Raw genomic sequence first — 21,123 nt, 5'->3', positions numbered from 1 at the left:
AGGAGAGTTAGCTGGGAAAAGCCATCGGGGTGAACAACCCTCCAGACAGAGACACCAGGCAAAAAGAACAGGATGGGGAAACCACCCAGTTAAGCAATGATATGAAAAACATCAGCTGTAGCCCAGCCTAGGGAGAAAGAGGGGAAAATGCTTTTTCAGCAGGAGAGGGAAAGTGAGAGCTGGAGTGCAGCTGTGGAAGGTGATTGTGGAGTGATGAGGAGGTTGGAAATCCAGTGTCACTGCCTAGGCATTGCCTCCTGTGACCCTTCTGCCTTGGCTCTCCTGCAGCACAGCAGGAAAATCTCCTTCTGCTTGCCACGAGTGGTTGTTGTACCAGTCTTCATCCCACGGAACACCAGGGCCATAAAATCTTTGGTGCACAAAAGCTCCCCCCAGTACACACATTTACCACTTCCAGGGAAAAGAAAGAGCTATCTTTCTTTTGGAGGGAGTCCATCCAAGTCACAAAAGTCTCTGTGAGCAGGTGCAATATTCCCAGGAGACAAAGAAGAACTCAACTCAACAAATTCTCATGATTTTCTCCTGACCGACCGTCAGGACACAGCTTGCAGAGATTGGTCAAGAAAACAAAACACTCACACCAGAATCCAATTACCAAATTCCTTCAGGTAAACAATCTTCCACAATGCATTCCACTTGTGCACAAACACAGGCGCAGCAAATGAGATAAGAATTTTTTTGGTCATTCTCTTCTCTGCTTCTCTCACTGCTTCTCTCAGGTTCAGAGAATGTGAATCCCACACCCAGGTGCTTATTTCTGTCCCACTGCCAGATGTACCCTCACAGCAAAGCCACCCAACAGGAGCGTGTCCCTGCCCTTTGCCATGGGAGTTCTCAGCCCAGCAGAACAGCACAAACCTCCCCACGTCCCAGACCCTGAACCAGACCAGCCAAAATTGGGGTGGGCATGCCACCCATGTCCCTCAGGGGTTGTAGAGGAGAGGTTGCATTTGATGAACAGAGATGTTTTGAAATGTATTTTAAAATATGGCTTATTTTCAGCTATGCTGCCTGTGAAAAGTAGTTGTGCTGCTTTTAAGAATAAAAATGCTATTGCTTTTTCTCACTGAGAAGCTTCTGTCATTAACCTGGGGCAAGAAATGTATTATCTTTCCTATAATAAGGACTGGGAGAGAGCTGGATCAGGGTTTTCTGCTGACCACAGAGTAAATACTGCAGTTCCTAATACCAGACTAAGCTCTGCTATGGGTTTCAGTGTATATTGATTTCATTTACACATAAAATAAAAGCGATATATGAACAAGACAGGGCAAAATTTGACCACGTGGAGCTGTGCTGTTGATGACAGTTGTCTCCTGCTGGCACTGTAATTATTTTAGTCTCAAACTCATACTTGCACTGGACTATAGTGCATGTTCTCACTTGGTATGGACAGACTCCCTCTGCTGGAAAATGGCTATAAGGTTATCTAGTAGATTAATGATTGTAAGTGAAAGAACTTGCAAACAATGTATTCTGTACCAAATGTGCAATTTTGACTTCCGCTGTCCAAGGAATTGTAAAACTATTTTCACTTCTTCCCTAATCACTGGGAAGGAGCTAGGAGGTTTTATCTGCAAAGTTCATCTCTGAACTTTGTAAAATTCACACCACTTACACTAACCTTATAATGCACTGAGTAAAGTTTTGATTTCTCTTTTCTTCTGTATTTAGAATCAAGCCTTGAATAGTTCCCCTCTGCAATCCTAAAGGATCCTCTCTTCATCACAGAGGACAAGAACCCAGCACTGACCTTACAGATGCACCAGGACATGACATGTGGGACAGGCTGGTTTCTTTAGCAGCAACTTCTGAATACACTGTTAAAAGCAAGGGGAAAAGAGCACTTGCAAGCAGGATTTTAATGCAAGAATTCCTGTTATTTCTCAGGAATTTTAAGAGGTGGAGCTGATTTATTCCCTTCAGAAATTAAGATCCCTGATCCAAATTATTTACTGGATCATTGATCTTAAGGAAAGGAAGGTTACTATTGTTAGATTAAGTCCTCTCATCATCAGAATAACTTCAGCAGGATCCAGGTCATACACAGCTTTACTTTTTTCTAGAAGAATGTGTTATCCAGTGCTTTCTATTTTTACTTATTTGATACCAGACAAAAGAGTATTGAAATAAGATCTGTGTTTTAAAGTACCACCCACTATAGCACAGCAGTTATGCCTGCTTCTCTCACTCCACTCCACCTCACCAAAGTGTCTCAGATGCCACCTACAGAGAGAACCTCCAAAGAGAGGAGGGCTTGGTGCCTTTCCTGATGTTATCAATATAGGCAACAACTACACCGTATATTTTATCTCCATCATCATAGAATCACAGAATGGTTTGAGTTAAAAGACTGATTGGTTCCAAGCACTGTGCCATGGGCAAGGAACATTCCAATAGACCTGGTTACTCAGGGCCTCATCCAGCCTGGCCTTGAACACTTCCAGCAATGGGGAGTCCACAGCCTCCATGCACTTGTGAAAAGGAAGTCAGGCTTCAGTGGGAAGTGAAGACAAAGGGATGAAGAAATCCATATGCTCACTAATAAGAAATATTGAAAACATGAAACAAAAGGGGAGTGAGCAGGAATACTGGTGTGATTTGGTGTGATTCAAGGGACCCATGAAGGAAATAGGAACTAGTGAAAAGTTCCTATCCAGATTTCTTGTAAGTCCCCTTTAGGTACTGGCAGGGCTCTGAGGTCTCCCTGGAGCCTTTTTTTCTCAAGGCTGAACAGTCCCAAAAACTCTGAGCTTGTCATAGGAGAGGTGTTCCAGGCCTGTGATCAGTTTGGTGGCTCACCTCTGGGCTCATTCCAGCAGGTCAGTGTTGTTCTCATATTGGGGGCCCCAGGGCTGAACACAGTGCATCAGCTAGCAGGGAATTCAGAGAACTGATTGCTCCCTCTCTGCAGTGCCAGCTCTGAACTGCAGACATTGAAATACCCAGCTGCTTGCAGCTCTTTTGGAGCACTGTGTTCCACTTTTCCACTAATACAGCTATTTAAAGAATGACACACTCTGGCTGCAGCAGCTTCAGTGTGGCCCACCATCTTCACCTTTGGTCTTTCCATCAGTGCAAAACATTGTTAAAAGCCATTAAAGATAAGTACTGAGGGTTCTCCCACCTTCTAAGTAGCATCTGGTAATACAGGAATACTGCAGCAGCTTCAACACAGTTGTATCACCTCTCAGTCACCAGCATTCAGGGTTTAGTCAAGATTCTCTACTCTCTATATTGCAAGTGACAGAAAATAAGGCCCTGAGGGTTTGCCATAAGCCCTCTTTACGAAAGCTTTGCATGCAGTGAAGTTCTGTGCTCCTGTCAGTCCCTAAGACACCATGAGAAATTGCACATGGATTCAAATCTTCAAATCTTCCTTCGACTGAAGAGAATTTTTTATCAGTCTTAACCATTCTCAGCTCAGAATTGCTTTGGATTAGGAAACCCCATTGCAGTGAGTACCCTGAGTGAGTGATGGACATTTTGGTTGATGCCCATTGACCAGCTGAGACCCAGATTATCCTAATGTGAGAGTCCTTTTGTTCCATGCAAAAAGCATTAAAGAAGATGAAGCAGCTTCACCTGCAGCTGTGGGCATGTAGAATTTGCCACAATGGAAAAGGAATTCATGAATATATATTATATATATCCCAAATCCTGGGCTAAACTGCAGTTGCCAGTCCTGCACAGGTGAGAGCAGCCCAAAGTTACTTTGTTCTCCCTGAAGACCTTTTATTGCTGCTGGGACCACTAGAGCAAAGAAATGCCCTAATCATTCCTTTCTGCCAGGCATAAACTTGTGCTAATCTGAAATCACTGTAGCTGCTTTCTGACAGACAGATTTCTCTATATAGGAGTCCTCAGGGAGTAGACCCACTATATTTAAAAAGCTCATGAGAAACATTGAAGATGTCTTTTGTGTACACAGGAAGAGCAGCATATCAAATGAGAGCCATTGCATAATGGTCCAGGAAGGGCTGGTTTTCAAAGGACCAAACCTTTGCATTCACCTCATATCATGGGATTTGGCTGCAGGCAACCATGCCCATGAATCCTTCTGCTCAAGTTTTAGAGCAAAAAAAGAGTTCTTTTTGATACTTCATTATTAGGAACAGTACTAATTCTCCAGTCTGAGGACTCTCTGTAGGGGCCTTGATGGCTTTTTGATGAAAATTCATGTACAACTGTCACAAGTTGTTTGGTCTTCTCAATTCACCAAAACTTTTGTCAGTTTAGAAATTGTATGAACTGAAGCATTTTGACAAGCATAAAAGAAGGACAAGAATGCATCTAGTATGACAGAATATTGATGCTCATTGTATCACTTCTTTCTCGTATTTTCTATCTGACCTGAGGGACAAGACACAGCTGAGAGAAAATATCTTTTTCCAAAGAACTGCAGATACTGAGCTGGGATTCAGAGGAATCCTCCTAATAGGAGCAATAGCACCTGTCAAGCCAGTCTAAAACAGCAGTGAAAATGAAGGTCAGCATGCTATGAGCAATGTTTTCTTTGAGGAGTGGGTTTATTTTCACATTTGTTCTCACACAATTACCTAAAGCTCTGGCACAACAACTGCAGGCAGAGCATTCTTTATAAAGTTTGTTGTATTTCAGTGTTCAATTCTCTCACTGAGTGACTAGATTTTGGCTGTAATATCTCTCTGGAAATATTTCAAGACCTATCTGTTTACAACAGTTGGCAGAAAGCTGCGATAAGCTCAAAGTCCTGTGATTATGATTCATTGCTGTGTGAATAATTTCAGTTATCAAGCTTGATTGTATCTCTACATGGTTTTGCACTATTCACATGTACACTGAGTGCATTCAGAGCCAGGGCTGTGCTTAACCAAATACCTTTTTTTGTGCTAAAGAACGAAAACCTGCCCATAAATATTTTAATATTTTTGGTGGTTTTTTAATAGGTATTATATTCTTCTTCAGTTATACATTGTGCGTATTTCATTTTTATTCATGCATTTAAATATTTCCTATTTTTTTCCCCAGAAAGGGTTCTTGTGAGCTATAAATACAGCTGTTACATCATTTTACCTGTGTGGGATATGGCATTTCATATACCAATACATGATTAGTTAACCAGAACTCAAAATCGAATTCATCCTCCAAACCATGCTGCAATTAAACAATACCTGAGAAACAAGCATAAATGTTTTGCTTTGGGAACCTGACAAATGAGGTAACCCCAACTGATGTCCTCAGCCCTCTCAGAAAACACTGGGGTGTAAGTCTCTCTTGCTCTTGAAAGATTTGTATGTACCCTCATCTTCCCTTCCCACAGGAGCACTTTCCAGCTAGCCTGAACTGCTGGAAGAATTCACAGGGATGAGTGTTTTATCAGACCATGGTCTTCCACTTGTGAGACACAGCAAGTCTAATATTTCCTTCATGGGTCCCTTGAATCACACCAGTTTTCCTGCTCATTCCCCTTTCTGTTTCATGTTTTCAATATTTCTTATTAGATTTTATCCCTTTGACTTTACTTCCCACCAAAGCCTGACTTCCTTCATGTCCAGGGTTTGGACTCTGATAGAACTTGCAGCCATCCCACTCTTGGAAAGGGCAGAAAAAGCAGTGTTTGCCCAGGAATTGGTGTTTGTGCAGAAACTGCCTGCAGCCAGCCCCATTGCTCTGGGAATTCAGGGTGGAATCAAGGCAGTGACAATTTTTTATGTCATTTGCCACAGAACCAGTGACCTACTGTGAGAATGGAAACCCCCTGGAGTCTTTCTGGCAGAAATATCAGACGTGCCATTGCAATCAGATTCCTCTTTGGATGGTTACCAGCCTTCCCAAATGCCCAATTCTTATGGAATACTTGTTAATTTCTGTGGAGAATGACTTCATTCTATCAAGCAAGATTCAGTCCACCCAAGTAATCCTGTTGCTCAGAGTGGAAGGGACAGAGCTGGAAAGGGCTGCTGGTCTGATCAGCCATGATGCAGAGCAAGGAGGAGAACACTTCTGAGTCAATAGAGGGCATTATGTGAAAGCTTCTGTTTCCAGAGTCACACCATGGGGCTGATGGGCTGGTTCAAGAGCACATAAACACTTTCAGACTCTCCCTTCAGAGAGATGGGATTTGGTGGAGTACAGGGGAGCTGTTTGCAGACAGAGCTGCCCAGCTGCCCTGGTGGCAGTGAGGTTTCTCTGTGCTTTCAGGCAGATGGTAACCAGCAAGTCAGAGGCAGCCACACAGGGCTCTCCTATTTTAGCTCTGTTTGGTGTTTTCTTTCCATCAGGTGTGGTGTACAACCAGCACATTGGTTTGATGAACACAAGCAAATTCTGCTGGGGCCTGTTGAGTTAACCTGCCTGTAAAATAGGAGGAGCCAGCTGATGACCTGAAATGCAGGCAAAGTTGATGCAGCCACAGCATTCAGCTCTCCCAAGATGGGAGGACAGGCTGCTACCTGAAAAGATGCATGTGAGAGGTTTTATCTGAGGAGCTCAGACACTGCTGGCCATGTTCATTTCTATCCAGACCTTCTGTAATGCAGTCTTCAGATTAAGGTTGTAAAGGAAAAGTATTTAATTTTTGGCTGACAGAAGAACTTTGCAAAAATTCAATCTGGAATGGGAAGGACAGGAACAATGCATAGGAACAACATTTTTCCATTATTAGATTTATTAGTTTATAATACATGTTACCAGGCAAGAAGCAACTTACAAACATCTGTAAGGGTTCAATTGTTTTCTTATATATCCCCCAAAGCTCTAAACAAAAAAACCCCAAACAACTCAATCCCTTAATGTATATTAGTGTTACAAAGTTTTAAGGATGCCCTAAGCTTTTAAAGGGCTGAATATTAAAAAGTAAGGCTCTAGGGTAAATTAGTATGATTTTGGTTAATTACAGAAAAATCACAGGAAGAATGTCCATCAGACCTTGATGTTTGCTCATGACTTCATTACTCTTCACTCTTTTCTCCCTGTATTATCCAAATCAGGCTTTCTCCATACTAGGCCTGTGAAGATTATTCCCAAAGAGACAAGGGTTGTGTCTGCAGAGAACAGTGGCACTTTGAAGAAAGGGGAGGACAGGGGGATTGTGGGAGTGTGTATGTGTTTGTGAGCATGTGAGATGAGATTTACACCTGTGTTCAGGAGATCCTCAACCAGAGGATCAGCCTTTTCCTAGGTCCTGCTCACCATAGACAGCCAGTTTGGCCCAAATTCTGGAAAAGGAAAAAGGGTTGCAATGCCACATCAACCCCTGGAAGATATTATATGGAAATATGAGAGAACCAGAACATCTCTGGTTTTACTAGAGAATTCAGATGTTAATGAAGCAAAAGTAGAGTTGTAGCAGAAGAGGTTGGTAGCCACAAGGCAGTAAAGTAGTGAACAGAGAGAGGAAATGCCACCAAAGAGGCAAGGTATTGAGGTGACATTTAAAAAAGACTGCATATGGCACTCGATGCCATGGTTTAGTTGAGGTGTTAGGGCACGGGTTGGACTCGATGATCTTTAAAGTCACTTCCAACCTCATCATTCTGTGAATTCTGTGGGTAAAGCTGAGAGAAAGAACTAATTGTGTTACTGGGGAAGTGGGACTGAGGACATGGGAGAGGTCTGGGAGATGCCAGTGAAACGAGTCACACTGCACAGTGACAGCAAAAGCAGAGATAAGTGAAACATCAGGGAGGTGAAGAAGACAACATGAGCTTCTCTTAATTACATAAATTTGGAGCTGAAAGACTGTCAGAGCAAAAAGATACCTGTTTTCAAGACAAATCTAAGTGAATGTCAGGGCCAGAAAGGAGTTGGCTGTTTATATATACTTTTTTCTTCCCAAACCTACCAAAAAGCCTGTTTTCAATTAAAAAATGAACATAAGGCTTTGCATGACTCTGTAACACACAGGTGGTGGCCTCCTCTTAAAGGAATGCATCCACCACTATCCTGCTGCAATGCTAAATATGCCTGAAATCCTCTTATGGTGGTTAATCTCTAACTTGGATCTTGCTACTGATACACTCCTATGACAGAGGTCATATTTCTAATGACAAAAGTAAAGAAAGGAAGGTAGTAACATGGTGCCAGCAATGCAGTTGGATTTTACTTTTATTTTACAGCTTAGGGGTTATTCTAGCTAACAGGCTGCTTCTAGTCAAAACAGAACACAAATGCTCCCTCTGCTCTTCAGGGGGAGTGTTACGATTGATTATCTCAATGCATTCTAGCTGCCTGTGGATACATAACCTTTCTGAATGCTTGCTTGTGATGGAAACTGTTTGTTGTGTTTTGCAGGTACTTCTGAACTTTCAGCTTCATCCCGCTCTCTCCTTGCCTCGGATTTCTCTCCCATTTTCTTATGAGACTTGCTTTTTCTCAAATGCAATTTTTCTCTTTCTCGTCTCTCTTTTGCACCTTCAGGTTGCTAAAAGACAGCGAAAAAATAGCAGGGAATTACAAGAGATTCCTTCAAGAACAACAACAACAAAAGTGCTCATTATTTTATTTCACTAAGTAACAAAATGTTCCAGTAACTTCCTCATCAAGATCAGCTTTACCATGATGGGCTCAAATTCAAGGCCCCAGCCAGTCACCCTAAAGCTCAGCAAGAAGCAACACACATGCTTTGATTTTACTCTGTATATGATAGGAGGGTCACAGGCTCAGTGGACTTGAAGAGGAGAGCAGACAGGAGGGAGAAAGAGAGGAGCTCTGAGATTTCAGCCCAGACTCCATGTTTCTATCCTTTCATGTGATCCATCTTTACATCCCTGAAGACTTCTCAGTGCTGGCTGTAAAGACCCCACTGAAAAAAAGGTCTGAAGGGTTCTCAAAGACACATTTATATGAGAAAAGCAATACCCAGGGAAGGAGATGAATTACCTTTCCCAAAGTGTTCACCTGTCTGATGATGGTGGTTTGAATTGCACCCACAGAGCTCTGAATGCAAAAAAATGCTCCATTTGAAGACACGGGTTTAAGCCCAAATTTCCTTTCAGATCTCTGATCTATTTCTCAGTTCTTTGAGATTCACAAGTCCTTCACATCTCCCAAACTACAATTGTGATCGAGGGAATGGCAACAACTTGATCTTCTAGAAAAACAGATTAAAATACAGCTCAACACATCCCACTGCTGATTACAGAGGGGCACTGGAATCCCTGCTTTTAACTGGAACTGAAGCCATAATTAATACATTGTGCTCACGATACCTAATCATACATCAACTACACTACTACTCACTACTACACTACTACTCATAGACTTTCTAGCCACAGGCATTTTTGAGAAGTTATAAATGATAAACCAGACAACCACTGGTGAATGCTGGCACGTGTGGCAATGTAAATTTCCAAATGAAAGCAATTCAGTAGTTCCTGAAGAGGAAAAAGAAGATTAGGGAATGAGCTTGAAATTTTGACTATGGTGTAACAGTGCTGTAATCATCATAATTCTGCATATTCTTAGACAATTGGTCATGCAAGGACTATAATTATGGGACTGATCATGTAATTATGCTGTCTATTTAAAAGAAATTTTTTCCCCCTCTTTTGCTGTGTAAAGAGAGTTGAAAATTACTTTTCCATACAAATCGTCAATGTCGAGAACCTGGAACAAAAAAAAGGATACTTCCTTCTGTGGCTATTTGATGCTAATGTCAGAGTTATTCAAGCACAGCTTTTTGAATAGAGTGACAATTTGATGGGGTTTTCCTGATACTTAAAAGTGAGTTAGGATTTATTACCCTTTCTTTCATTGCATGATACAGCAGATACTATGCATCATAATAAAAATATATTAAAGTCTAGATAAAAATTGGCAATTGGCTATTTCATCAACACACACCAGACAAAATGCTCATGGCTCTGGACAGAATGATGGGGACAAGGATGAAATGGGCAGAGAATCCCCTGCATGCCCTTTCAGTCTTCTGCTACTTATAGCAATAGCTGCTGCTGCAGCTGTGTGGTGACACTGCAGAAAGCAGATGGATGGGGTCCTGAGGGGTAAATGAGAAGCCTCTCAAACACTGCAGTGTCTGGCAGTGTTACAGACAGCTTCACATAGGTTAAGTCAGGTCAGCAGCTGTGAAAAAGTGAGCTGGGTCTTGCAGCAGAAGTGAAGCAAACCTGGGTTTGTATTGTCATGTTTTGTGGCCACAGCCATAGAAACCTCTGAAAACATTGCCACGTGAGCCAGTGTGGTGTTTCATTTTGAGGATAAACATTCCCAAATAAGCCTGGACACTAACACCTCATCAAGAATCCTCACACCAATGATACAACTTTAACCTGGTTTGTGCTACTTGTAGTAATTTGAGACCATATAATATGAGAAATTCCAGTGGGAGTTTATTTCTGCACTTCCCCCAGCAGTCACAGCAATTATACAAAAGATGAAGGTGACTTGGTTGGTTGGGCTTTTTTTCTTCTGTAGTGATCTTATTACCTACCAAAGAAACTGAGCGTTTGCTTTTGAGATGCAATTGCTTTTCAAAGGATTCTGCAAATTCCTGAATGGAGTTTGATCTTGTCTCTGGACATGAGCTGTCTGCTGAAGGTGTTCTGCTTGCCTTCCTGTGGCAGTGACATTTGACATCTTGGTCTTCTTGAAATTCCTTGGAGCCCCTGAGGTGACCTGAAGATGAGCCTTTGGCAGAAGCATGAAGTCGTGTTGTATGGAGAGAGGAAAGCTTGGCCTGAAAAACAAAAGGTCTTTGTTGTCTATTGAATAGCAAAGCAGAAGACACAAGGCAGATTTTTTTCTGCCACAGACACTCTTCCAAACAGTGGTGCAAAGTAAAGGACCCTCCCCAGAATTCTGTATCTTTCTTTTTAAGTGTAGGAGAATCACACTGCCAAGAACTTGCTTTCTGGAAGCAGCAGGGGTAGAATTCCCTATTATTCCTGGGTTTGAGGATATAAGTTTTGGCACACAATGAACATTTCAAATGTAAAGTGTGCTGGGTCCTCTTAGTGTTCACTGATACGAAAAGGAACTGGGACTCTTCATAGCCTCAAAAACTCAGGCCTTGCACCTGGCTGCAGTTTCTAGGCAGGACTCTCAAAAAGCATTACCCAGCCTTTTGTGGCCAGATGAGTCAGGTAAGAGGTTTGACCCACAAGTGCTCCAGGTCTTATCAGCTGTTTGAGTTCAGAGTGTGACAGCAGACATTTCTCAGCCACTTCTGTCAAGGTCTACATGCAGAAAAACTGCTTTATTGCCCAGCTTTGAATTTTCTGCGTGTTTTTTGGGCACATTTGCCTTGAACTAATGAAGAAGCACTTTCAGGGTACTGAGGGACACATCGCTACCAAAGAAGTAGTAGGAAACAGACTTCTACAATTCTATTTGCAGGACTGAAGTCAGAATGAGTAGATGGTTGTTTAGTTTTTGTGTGATTCAATTTTCCTAGGTCTGGCATGAAGATAAAAGCTATTGATCTGCATCAGCTGTGTTTAATTGAATGTCTGCGAAGGAGATTAAACTGATACAGAACTGCTGTGTCCTGTGCAGTCATGAGTTGGTGGTTTTAGAAAGGGACAGATGTAGAAGAGAGGCATGAGAAGGACACCACAGCTGGGGATATCCCAAACCTTGTTGGTGATTTTCAGGACGAGTAGCTGAACACAGGTAAGATGCAGATGGTGAAAGAAAGAGAGATGGGAGGTACTGAAAATTATACCCCTGCAGGTGTCAGATTAAAGCATTCCAGGCACCCAGCTGCTGGCATGCATTTTTGAATGCATCTTTGTTTTGGCATCTTTGGAATTTTGAAGAAATTATAAGGAATTTCTTCACAGAAAGTATGCCTAGACATTGGAAGACAGCCCAGGGAGGTGGTGGAGTCACTGTCCCTGGAGGTGTTTAAGGAAGGACAGGACATGGCACTCACAGCCATGGTCTAGTTGACATGGTGATGGATTGGTCAAAGGTCAGAGCTGATGATCTCAGGGGTCTTTTCCAACCTAAATGATTCTGGGACTCTCTGTTTTGTACAAGCCTGGTGAGCTACTAAGTAACCCTTCTGCTGGCTTTAAGGGAGCTGTGATTGTTTATAACAAAGGAAGGTTTATTCCACCAGTTCTGCAATGCTTTCTAAGAAAATCCAGAAGAAAACCCTACATTCAGTACAGGGTTTGTGGTGTGTGTATTGGTTGTTTTGTTATTTTAACAAGCAGGGGAAAACTAAACCAACTGGGTATAGTGTTCACATTAATCTACAAACCTTGGACTGCAAGGGACCTGAAATATGTCCTGCACACCACTTCATTCACTCTGAAGTTGTGTGCAGGACATATTCCTGCTACTATAAATGTATTGGCACAACAGGGACCAATGCAGCCTTTCTCTGAATAGAGAGGCTGTGCATTCATATGGCTGTGGCTACATCACATTAGACAGGCTTGATGAGAACTGCTGAAAATAATAAATCTTGCACCTGACAGAAGTACCTAATATTTGAAGAGTGTTTGCAAAATCCATGGTATTAGTTCCATTTTTTTTTCAGGCATAAGCTTACTATGTCCAGTATTATGGACTGTCTCTGAGAGTAGTGTTAATGATTTCTGCTGTATTATTTTTACTTTGGTTTCAAACCAGTCAATGCAGCTGCAAGTTCTGTAAGGTCATATTGTATTGTTACTTTAGAAAGCATCAAAGCAATCGCATTGTGCTCGAGGGACAGGAGCACTCATGCCATGCCAGGCTCAACAAGCTAAATGTCTTCTCTGACATTTTAATGGCATCAACATATATTCTTTCCTGGAAATAAAAATTGTTTCACAGTAAAAATCACTGGTATCTGTTCCTAGAGGGTTTGGGAAAAAAACCCAAACCAAACACAGGAGGACAGCTGAAATGGGGGATTGTATTCTATCAATCTTGTTTTGCAAAGACTGTAAATATTTTCTTTTACTAAGACATTACTTTTTAGTTTCCTTTCACAGATAGAATTACAGTTAAGCCCTTAACAAATGACTGCAGTTTACCTACTGATATGGCAGCAATGGTCCAGAAAAGGGACAAGCTTTCCTCTGAAATGCCCATCTGCCTCAGTGGGCTAAGGGTAAAGATACACCAACAGGTCTATGCAATCATATTGCTGTGACTGTGCTTTCTCTCACAGTGCCTGTGCATGATACATTAAATTCTCCACTATCAAAATGGGGATTTTTTGCCAGTGCTGGGAAAGCCAGAAGCACCAAGGGATCTCAGGGATTGTTTCTTATTCCCATTAGTACTCCTTTTTTCTGTGTTGGGCAAAGGCAACTCATGTTCAGTGTATCTATTTACAAAACAGCTAATCTTCTGCTAATTGCCAATCTCAAACACACAAAAGATACACAAACAAAAATACTTCACACAACAAAAATTGTTGTCAGTATAATTTGTCTTATCTCTTTCTCAGTTTCTGCTGTAGACAAGTTAATTGTTTACATCTTTTGGGCTTGATCTGAGAGCTTGCACAGCTGTCAGTAAGAACATTAATCTTCAGTGTGTCAGCACAAGTGTTCATTGTTTGCTAGAGTTTATACAATGACCCCAGTATTTTACGGATATTCTGGAACATCTGACATTCAGATGCTCTCCCATGGCTTCATTTTCTTCCAAGAAGCTTACAGACAAGCATATATTTCTTAAAAATGTTTTGGTCTGGCCTTCAATTGGTCTATAATAACAATTTTGTGGTAGATGTTCAGTTTAAGTTTAGTTTAAATTAAAGGTCAGTAACTTCAACAGCAGTCATTTGTTCTGCTGCCACTCCTAGCCATTTTCTCCTGTGAGCAACAATGTCTATTTGAAGGTGGATTCATGTATAGGGCTGTAAACTTCTTATCAGTTCTCCTTTGTCTCCAATCTTTTCCTTACAACAAAATGTCTGGGAGGTAAGACGTGTTCTGAACCTAAATGATGTAGGGTAACTAGAATGTGACAAGGAAAGTCATAGCTGGAGGCTTCAAAAAAGGTATCACAGTTAATTTGTCTAAAGTTTGCCAGGGGAGCAAGTTAAATAAAGGAGATGGAAACAGCTGACTTAATTATCCCCAGGCAGTTTTTGCAATCAGTGTTGGCCCACAGCAACACACAGAGCTCTGAGCTTTCCAGGACAGTGGAGTTACATGTTGTTTTAGCCTGACAGATTGGAGTTACCAATGTTTTAGTCTGACTTGCAAGTGACGCAGTGTAGGATGAATATAATTTTGTGTTCCCCTCTGCAAAGTGTGAATGACAATAGCAAAAGCATTTTGCAAAGCTCATCTCAGTGAGGTATACAAAGATACTGGGAAAAAAAATAATGAAAACTGTTGTTAGTTTGGGAGTTATTCTTCAAAGCTTTATCCATACTTAGGATGGGGGCTGTATCACGCTAGGATGCCACAGGAGTTTATTTTTTGTCTTTGAGGTGGAAGCAGTGGCTCAGATGTCTCAGTATAGCACAGGAAAAACTACAAAGACCAACACAGCAGTTTGGAGCTGAAAGTGATTTTCCAGCAGAACCACCTTTTGTGCTCCCCTGAGAGCACTTTACTATGCAGCATCAAAAGGCTGATGGTGCTGAAGCAGTTCCCATGGGCAGGATTGCTCTGCTGCCAGTGCCCTGAATAAAGCTTTGGATATGAGACCAAGTGAGCTGGCAGTGCTCTTTTGGCAGTACCATTGCACCTGCACAAGGGGCTTTTCCCAACAGCTGTGCCAGAACTTGCTGACTTGATTTTAGACAGTGGAGTTGTCTCAATTTTCAATGTTGAGATAGAAGAAAGGGTACACTGTGACCTGCTGTGGAGGTATTAGCTTTCAGAAGAGATGCACTCTAAGCTCAGTTATTATTCCTCCTGATAATTAGCACTGTTCTGATAAAATGAAGACAATATTTAAATAACAGTACCAGTGTTTTGAATCTTACAACAGTTATAATTTGCAATAATGAATCTTACAATAGTTATAATTTGGAGTAACCATGCAAAAAACACACATCCAGATGCAATAGCTCTCAAGTTACTACTCTGAACAAGGAGATGCTCTTACAGGAGGTATTTACAAGGCATCAGTAGTGCCCATTTGTTTAACTTCTGGCTTTGGTTGGACAACACATATGACTGCTCTTTACTACCAATTACTCAAATTCCAAATCAAGAGAACATTTCAAAATGTCTCCACAAATTATAAAATCCCCAGCCAAATGTTCCTGTCTTATTCCTCCAGTCAACATCTGGCACTGAGAAATAAAGCAGTTAAAATTTACATCTTCTATATGAAACTAGTGGAGAAAGACAAATTTGTGTAAAGCATTAATGTAAAGGTCAGATATAATTAAGTATACACAACATCTTTAGCTTGTTAAACAGTAACATCAAAAAATCATAGTTTTTCTGTCAGCTAACTTAATCTAAATTCTATGTATGGATTCAGGAATGCAAGTATAGTAAAGTATTTGAATAGCTATTAGCTAACTCTTTAAATAGCTTCTGAACAAACAGAATATAAGGGCATGCTAATGCAAACACAAATACAAGATGTGTTCAGCACCTTGCTGAATGGAAAGAGGTTTGAAGTGCATTCTTACGCTCCAGTTTCTCTTGAGGCCTAAAGAAATCACATATGCATGGATCTCTGAGTGAAAAAAGTAAAATACAGTAAAATTAATTAACCTCCTTCCCCTCCCATTAATAAATGTTATGTATTCAGCATTTTGATGGAATACAGCAGCAAAGCTCTAGCTCAGAGTCTGTCTTGCAATCTGTGGCTGAGGTGAAATATAAGAGTAAATAACAAATGTGGCTGATCAGACCAGAAGTTATGAATGAAGGTTATCTCTCCAGCCTGCCCATGAATTCAAAGAGGGAGGAAGTGGTTTTGGACTCGTTGGTTTTTCTTAGTCAATTTTTTTTTGGAAATGAAAAATCCCACAGCTTAGAATCTGACAGCTGCAGAGGAGAAGAACTTGAAAGGTGGAAACATAGAATGGCACAAAAAAATAGTTTGGGAAAGATTAGCTGCTCCTCCCCAATATTTTAGCATTTGCTTCATTGCAGCCATAATGATCTAAGAATATAAGTAAAAAATAGTTTGCAAGGAAACATTGTATCTTTGTTAAGACAACTGATGTAGTTGGAAAAAAAGGAGACAGGTTTGGACCACCTAAATGTTCTTTTAAAAGTTGAAATGAAAGCAACAATCTTTGAATAAAGAGAAGACTATGTACAGTTTTCAGTTTAACCTAATTTTGATCCTCACTTAGATAGTTGTGAGTAGCCTTCTGCACATGAACCTTCCCCTTTCCCAACTGTTTTAAGAATAAAGAATGTACTTCTACCTTAAAATCTTACTTCACAGTTTAGTAAGCTTTTTAAGTGTTGTATCATTGTTTTCAGAGTAAAGGGTGAAACTTCCTGGAGTCACTATAGTTGCATAATTAGGTCAAAATCCTTTTAATACAGATGGAATTACACAGTTTTTCACATGAGAACTGACTTGTTACAGGCAGTCTTTATGTATGCAGGTGCAAAATGTTTTGATGTCTACCAGGTTGTGCTGAGCTGCCAGAACAGCACTGTAATACATAGTTAGGCAGCTATTACACACTTCTCCTTACATTTCTGGGCCTATCATCACTTTTCCTGGAGTTTGCCAGTTTTCTGTATTCCAAGACCACAAAGGCTTGACCCTGTCAGACAGCTAAGCTCAAAAAGCAACTAGCAGCTGCCAGCAGGAACTGAATTTACTTGGCAAGGTGTCCCATACTCCTCATACATCCCTGGGGCCGTTCCTCTGGGGATGGAAGTCACATTTATACATACACCACGTGTACGCACAGAGAAAGCTGCACCCAGCTCTTACCGGTAGGGATGCTCTCCTCTCACTCCAGAGTTGTGGCTGACGTTTCTTGTGGCCTCTGCCTTCTTTCTCCTCATCGATCAAGTTGTGGCCCCAGAAGCTGCTCATCCATTTTGCAAAGAAAATATCATCATCCTCATCATATTCCATGCACAGATGCTCCAAACTTGGGTGAGGGGGGGGTCTCCCAGCCAGACAAGGCAAAGCCAGACAAAGGTCAAATTCCACCACCAAGCCAGTAGCTTCACACTGTTCTGCCAACAAAGGAAGCAGACACACAGTTCCAACCACTCTTCCTGCACTGCCTCCCCAAACCTGTCCCACTGCAGCCCCAGGCACTGTCTAAACATAAAGTTAGCCCTTTCTCATCTCTTTTCAACTAGGTTTCCTTTAACCTTTCCATTGCAGCAGTGTCCAATATGACACTGCCACAGGGGGTGGGTGGCAGGGCTGGGGCTGCTGCCTGTGCTGCTGCTGAGTGCCCCAGCTGTCAATACCAATGCAGAATTGCCCACAGTTACATGCCTGTGGGGGCAGGCCCAAAGTAGGCTTGTGATTTTTGAGAAGCAGAATTGACATATTGATGTTGGTCAGAAACTGGCACAGCTGCTTGCAGAGACCTGGCTGGCTCTGTGGGAGGGAGCACAAATGGCCCACTCTTCCCATGCTGCTCTCTCTCTCTCCTGACTTCTGGTGCCTCTGCTCTTCCTTCAGTATTTCAGAAACATCATCTGCCTACGTAGAAACCCTTCCTAAAAGCAACTGCTCATTCATTTTTGGGTTATACAGACAGTGCAATCTTGCAGATGCTGCTTTTCACCTGAGTAATTTCATCTGCCATATCAGGGGTATGGGAGGCCCTGCCTCACTTCAAGCATTCAGGGTAAAAATGTGCTGGTTCTTCCTCACCAGCCCTGGGTGTAAACCATACAGGCCTTGCCTCTTCCACACAACAGAACAGGGCCAGGGAATGACTTCTGGCCCTCAGACCGGTGTCTAAAGTGAACACATGTACCCTACGTGGTGTCTGTGCTGAGGGTCTCCTCCAGGCTCTGTACTGCAATTACTGCACTGTGGCTGTAATACTTTGTTGTCATTTTTGTGTCTCCTGTATTTCAAAATCTCTGATATAACACAAAAACTGTAGTGGCTCACAAAACTGTTGTCTGCATGGTATGAAACTGGAAGATGTTTTACATGCTTTGGGGCCTGGCAGGAGGACAATGAGGGCTCTGAGGCTGTAGAGACTGTTGGAATGGTGCTGGAAGGCTGCATAGGAGGGAGAACCCAAATTGAACTTCTTACTTGTTGCCATGTTTCTCTTCACAGAGAAAAGCAAGGCACAATTCTTCCCAAGAATATTTCCGGGTTTCACATTCTCTGAACCTCAGAGAAAGAAAAAACAATTCTTATCACATTTACTGCTCCTGTGTTGTTCACAAGTGGAATGCTTTGTGGAAGATTGCTTACCTGAAGGGAATAGGTAATTGGATTCTGGTGTGAGTGTTTTGATTCATTGACCAATTGAATCCAGGTGTGCGTGTGTCAGGACTGTTGGTGGAGATGGAGTGCAGTTGAGCCCTTGGCAGATTCAGTTTAGATGTAATATAATGTAATATAATACAGAATAACATAGTACAATAAAGTATTTATTTAGCCTTCTGATAAGATGGAATCCTCCTCATCATTTCTTCCTGCTATGGGGGTCATCTTGTTACTATACTTACTGGAAGCAAACCCTGGTGTGTGCTGGTGTTCTTCTGGTGCCCAGGCATTGCTGTGGAGATGCTGGTTGGTCTTGGCCACAAATATGCTAAAAAGCTTGCTGGTATTTTGGCATTACAGAGAATCAGTGGTCCAGCATTAAACCTTTTTCCTCAACCTGTTTAGAACTACAGATGTGGCTACAAAATTTGTTTTATTCATGGGGGTGTAGGTCTGAGATGTAAGTACAGTGTGGGACTGTTCATTCCCAACAATACAGGTGAAGGGAATGGTTGGCCATGGATGTCTGTGTGCCCAATTTTACCTTGTCCAGGGCAGGAAAGAGTGTGATCAGCAGAGTGACCTGAGTACATGGGTGTGCAGATGGCATTGCCTCAGACGTTCTGTATGAGAGCCTGGGGACACAACCATGACTGCAGCAGCCTGGACAGGAGCAAGAGGGATACCTGGAAAACAGTACAGTAAGGAGGCACCTGAAGCAATGAAAAGGATGTGTAGGCTGATTTTCTAGGTGGGGAAGGGCCTTCCCGGCCATATTCAAGTAGCCTGAATTTGACTTGCATCCTGGAGGCCACTCATCTGTACAGGCAAGGCACATCTGAAGGCCTGCAGGAAGCACCATGTGGGTGGAATTGAGCCTGTCCCAGCAGGAAGCTATTGACCTGTTGGATACATATTTTCTATTGTGAGGTGACAGGGAGAACAGGGAGAAGGGTTGTCCCACAGCTTTGTCCAAATATGCTTACATAAACAGTAATAATCCATCAGTTAAAGGACATTTCTCAAGTTGTTTACTACCAGGCACACAGATACACTAACTCAGAGTGCAGCAGGGCAAATTTTAGTTGGGATCCTGAGGTATTTTATTTGCAATCTTACTGTTGTTTTTATTTGTAGCCCTTTTTTCTTCTGTGCAATATATCTTCTCACATTTCCCTCCTACCTACAATGAAATTTTTGATGAGATGACTGAGGCTGATTGTAAAAATGTATCAAAAACGACTCCTCTTCATCTTCAGCTGAATGCTCCATGGAAATAAGGGGAGACAGGAACATAAGCTTCCTCTGCCTACAGGTAAGGATTTTAACTAGTCATAGACACACACATGAACAAAATTCCAGTATTACATATTAAATTATTTTTATGACAGATTCAATTAATAACTGTGAAGAAAACAGGAAGATTTAATTTATAACAAGGATTGCTCCAAAACTCTTAAGTACAAAGTCCTAGAAAGTTTGAATCAGCCACATTAGCTGAAACTTCACAGAATTAGAGAATCAACCAGGCAAGGTTGGAAGAGGCCACAGTGGATCATCAGGTCCAACACCCGCTCAAGCAGGGTCATCCCAGAGCACAGGATTGTATCCAGACAGGTCTGGAATATCTCTAGTGTGAACATGCGTATTTTATGATTGGCTTTTTGCAAGTATTAAAATTAATATGTGTTAGAAAGTTTTGCTGTATTAATTTTCTTAAGTAGTGTGTTAAATATAGTTTTAGGTTATAACATAATGTTAAAATAGAAACTACACTATGTATGATACTTTTTTAAAGAAAGGATTTGCACCTTTAGCAGCCACAGGGCACCTAAATCTTTCAGAGAAAAAGAATTTATTCTCTCTTATCAGAAGAAAAGAACTTCTTCCTGCCTTGCTCAGCCAGGACGATGGCATTAGGATTAAGAGAAAGAAGTTGACACTGACCAGACACAATCGTTAGTTTGAATGGAATTTATGCATCATGTATGAGGTGTATGAATACACAACAGGTTATTGTTTTTAAGGGTTAATCCTCTGTTATGGGTGTCCTTTTTCAAGCTTATGTTGCTCAGAAAAAGGTACCCGGACTGTCCGTAACTCTTTGTTTCTATTGTCTCGTATTGTCCTCAATCTCAATTGTTCAAATTTTTATTACACTAATTATATTACTACTTTTATAACCATTTTATTACTATTAAACTTTTAAAATTTTAAAAACAAGTGATTGGTGTTTTTCACATCTAGTGAGGGGAGACTCCACAACCTCTCTGGACAACCTGTTCCAGTGCTTCTGCACAGTAAAAATTTCTTCCTCATGTTCACATGGAACTTCTGTGCATCAGTTTCTGCCCATTGCTTCTTGTCCCATTGCTTGGCACCACCGAGAAGAGCCTGGATCCATCTTCTTGGTATCCCCTCTTCAGGTACTTGGGCCATTGATAAGGGCCCCTCTCAGCCGTCTCTCCTCAAGGCTGAACAGGCCCAGCTCCCTCAGCCTTTCCTCTTCCCCTTAATCACCTTCGCTGCCCCCTCCCGAACCCGCTCCAGGAGCTGCACGTCTCTCTGGTACTGAGGAGCCCAGAACTGGACACTTCTCGTGTGAGCGGCTCAGACCTCCATCGGCACGGATCTCTCCGGCCCCGAGGCCATTCCAGCGCTGTTGCCCGGGGCGCGCCCCCGAGCCCGGCCCGGCCCGGCCCCGCCCGGGCTCCCTCACAGGGCTGCGGGTGCCCCTCCGCGCCGGCAGGGGGCGCTGCGGGCGGGCGGAAGCGGCGGCGCCCCCGCGCCCTCCCGGCG

At 42.1% G+C, this 21,123-nt stretch overlaps 1 protein-coding gene across 1 annotated transcript; it reads right to left on the bottom strand.

The window, feature by feature from the left end:
- Positions 1 to 8,224: 8,224 nt before the first annotated feature.
- LNP1 (leukemia NUP98 fusion partner 1) lies at positions 8,225 to 16,998 on the bottom strand. The gene is made up of 3 exons (XM_066568711.1): positions 16,843 to 16,998; positions 10,454 to 10,699; positions 8,225 to 8,425 (listed from the first exon to the last, which is right to left on the bottom strand). Exons 1-3 carry the CDS (start codon positions 16,987 to 16,989, stop codon positions 8,225 to 8,227), a joined length of 594 nt encoding a protein of 197 aa, XP_066424808.1. The 5' UTR covers positions 16,990 to 16,998.
- Between the last annotated feature and the right edge of the window lie 4,125 nt (positions 16,999 to 21,123).

Source organism: Molothrus aeneus, chromosome 2, assembly GCF_037042795.1.
Source record: "Molothrus aeneus isolate 106 chromosome 2, BPBGC_Maene_1.0, whole genome shotgun sequence".
In the NCBI taxonomy this organism is placed as follows: Eukaryota; Metazoa; Chordata; class Aves; order Passeriformes; family Icteridae; genus Molothrus; species Molothrus aeneus.
The sequence above is the reverse complement of the archived record's forward strand: the minus strand, read 5'-3'. Positions and strand labels throughout refer to the sequence as shown.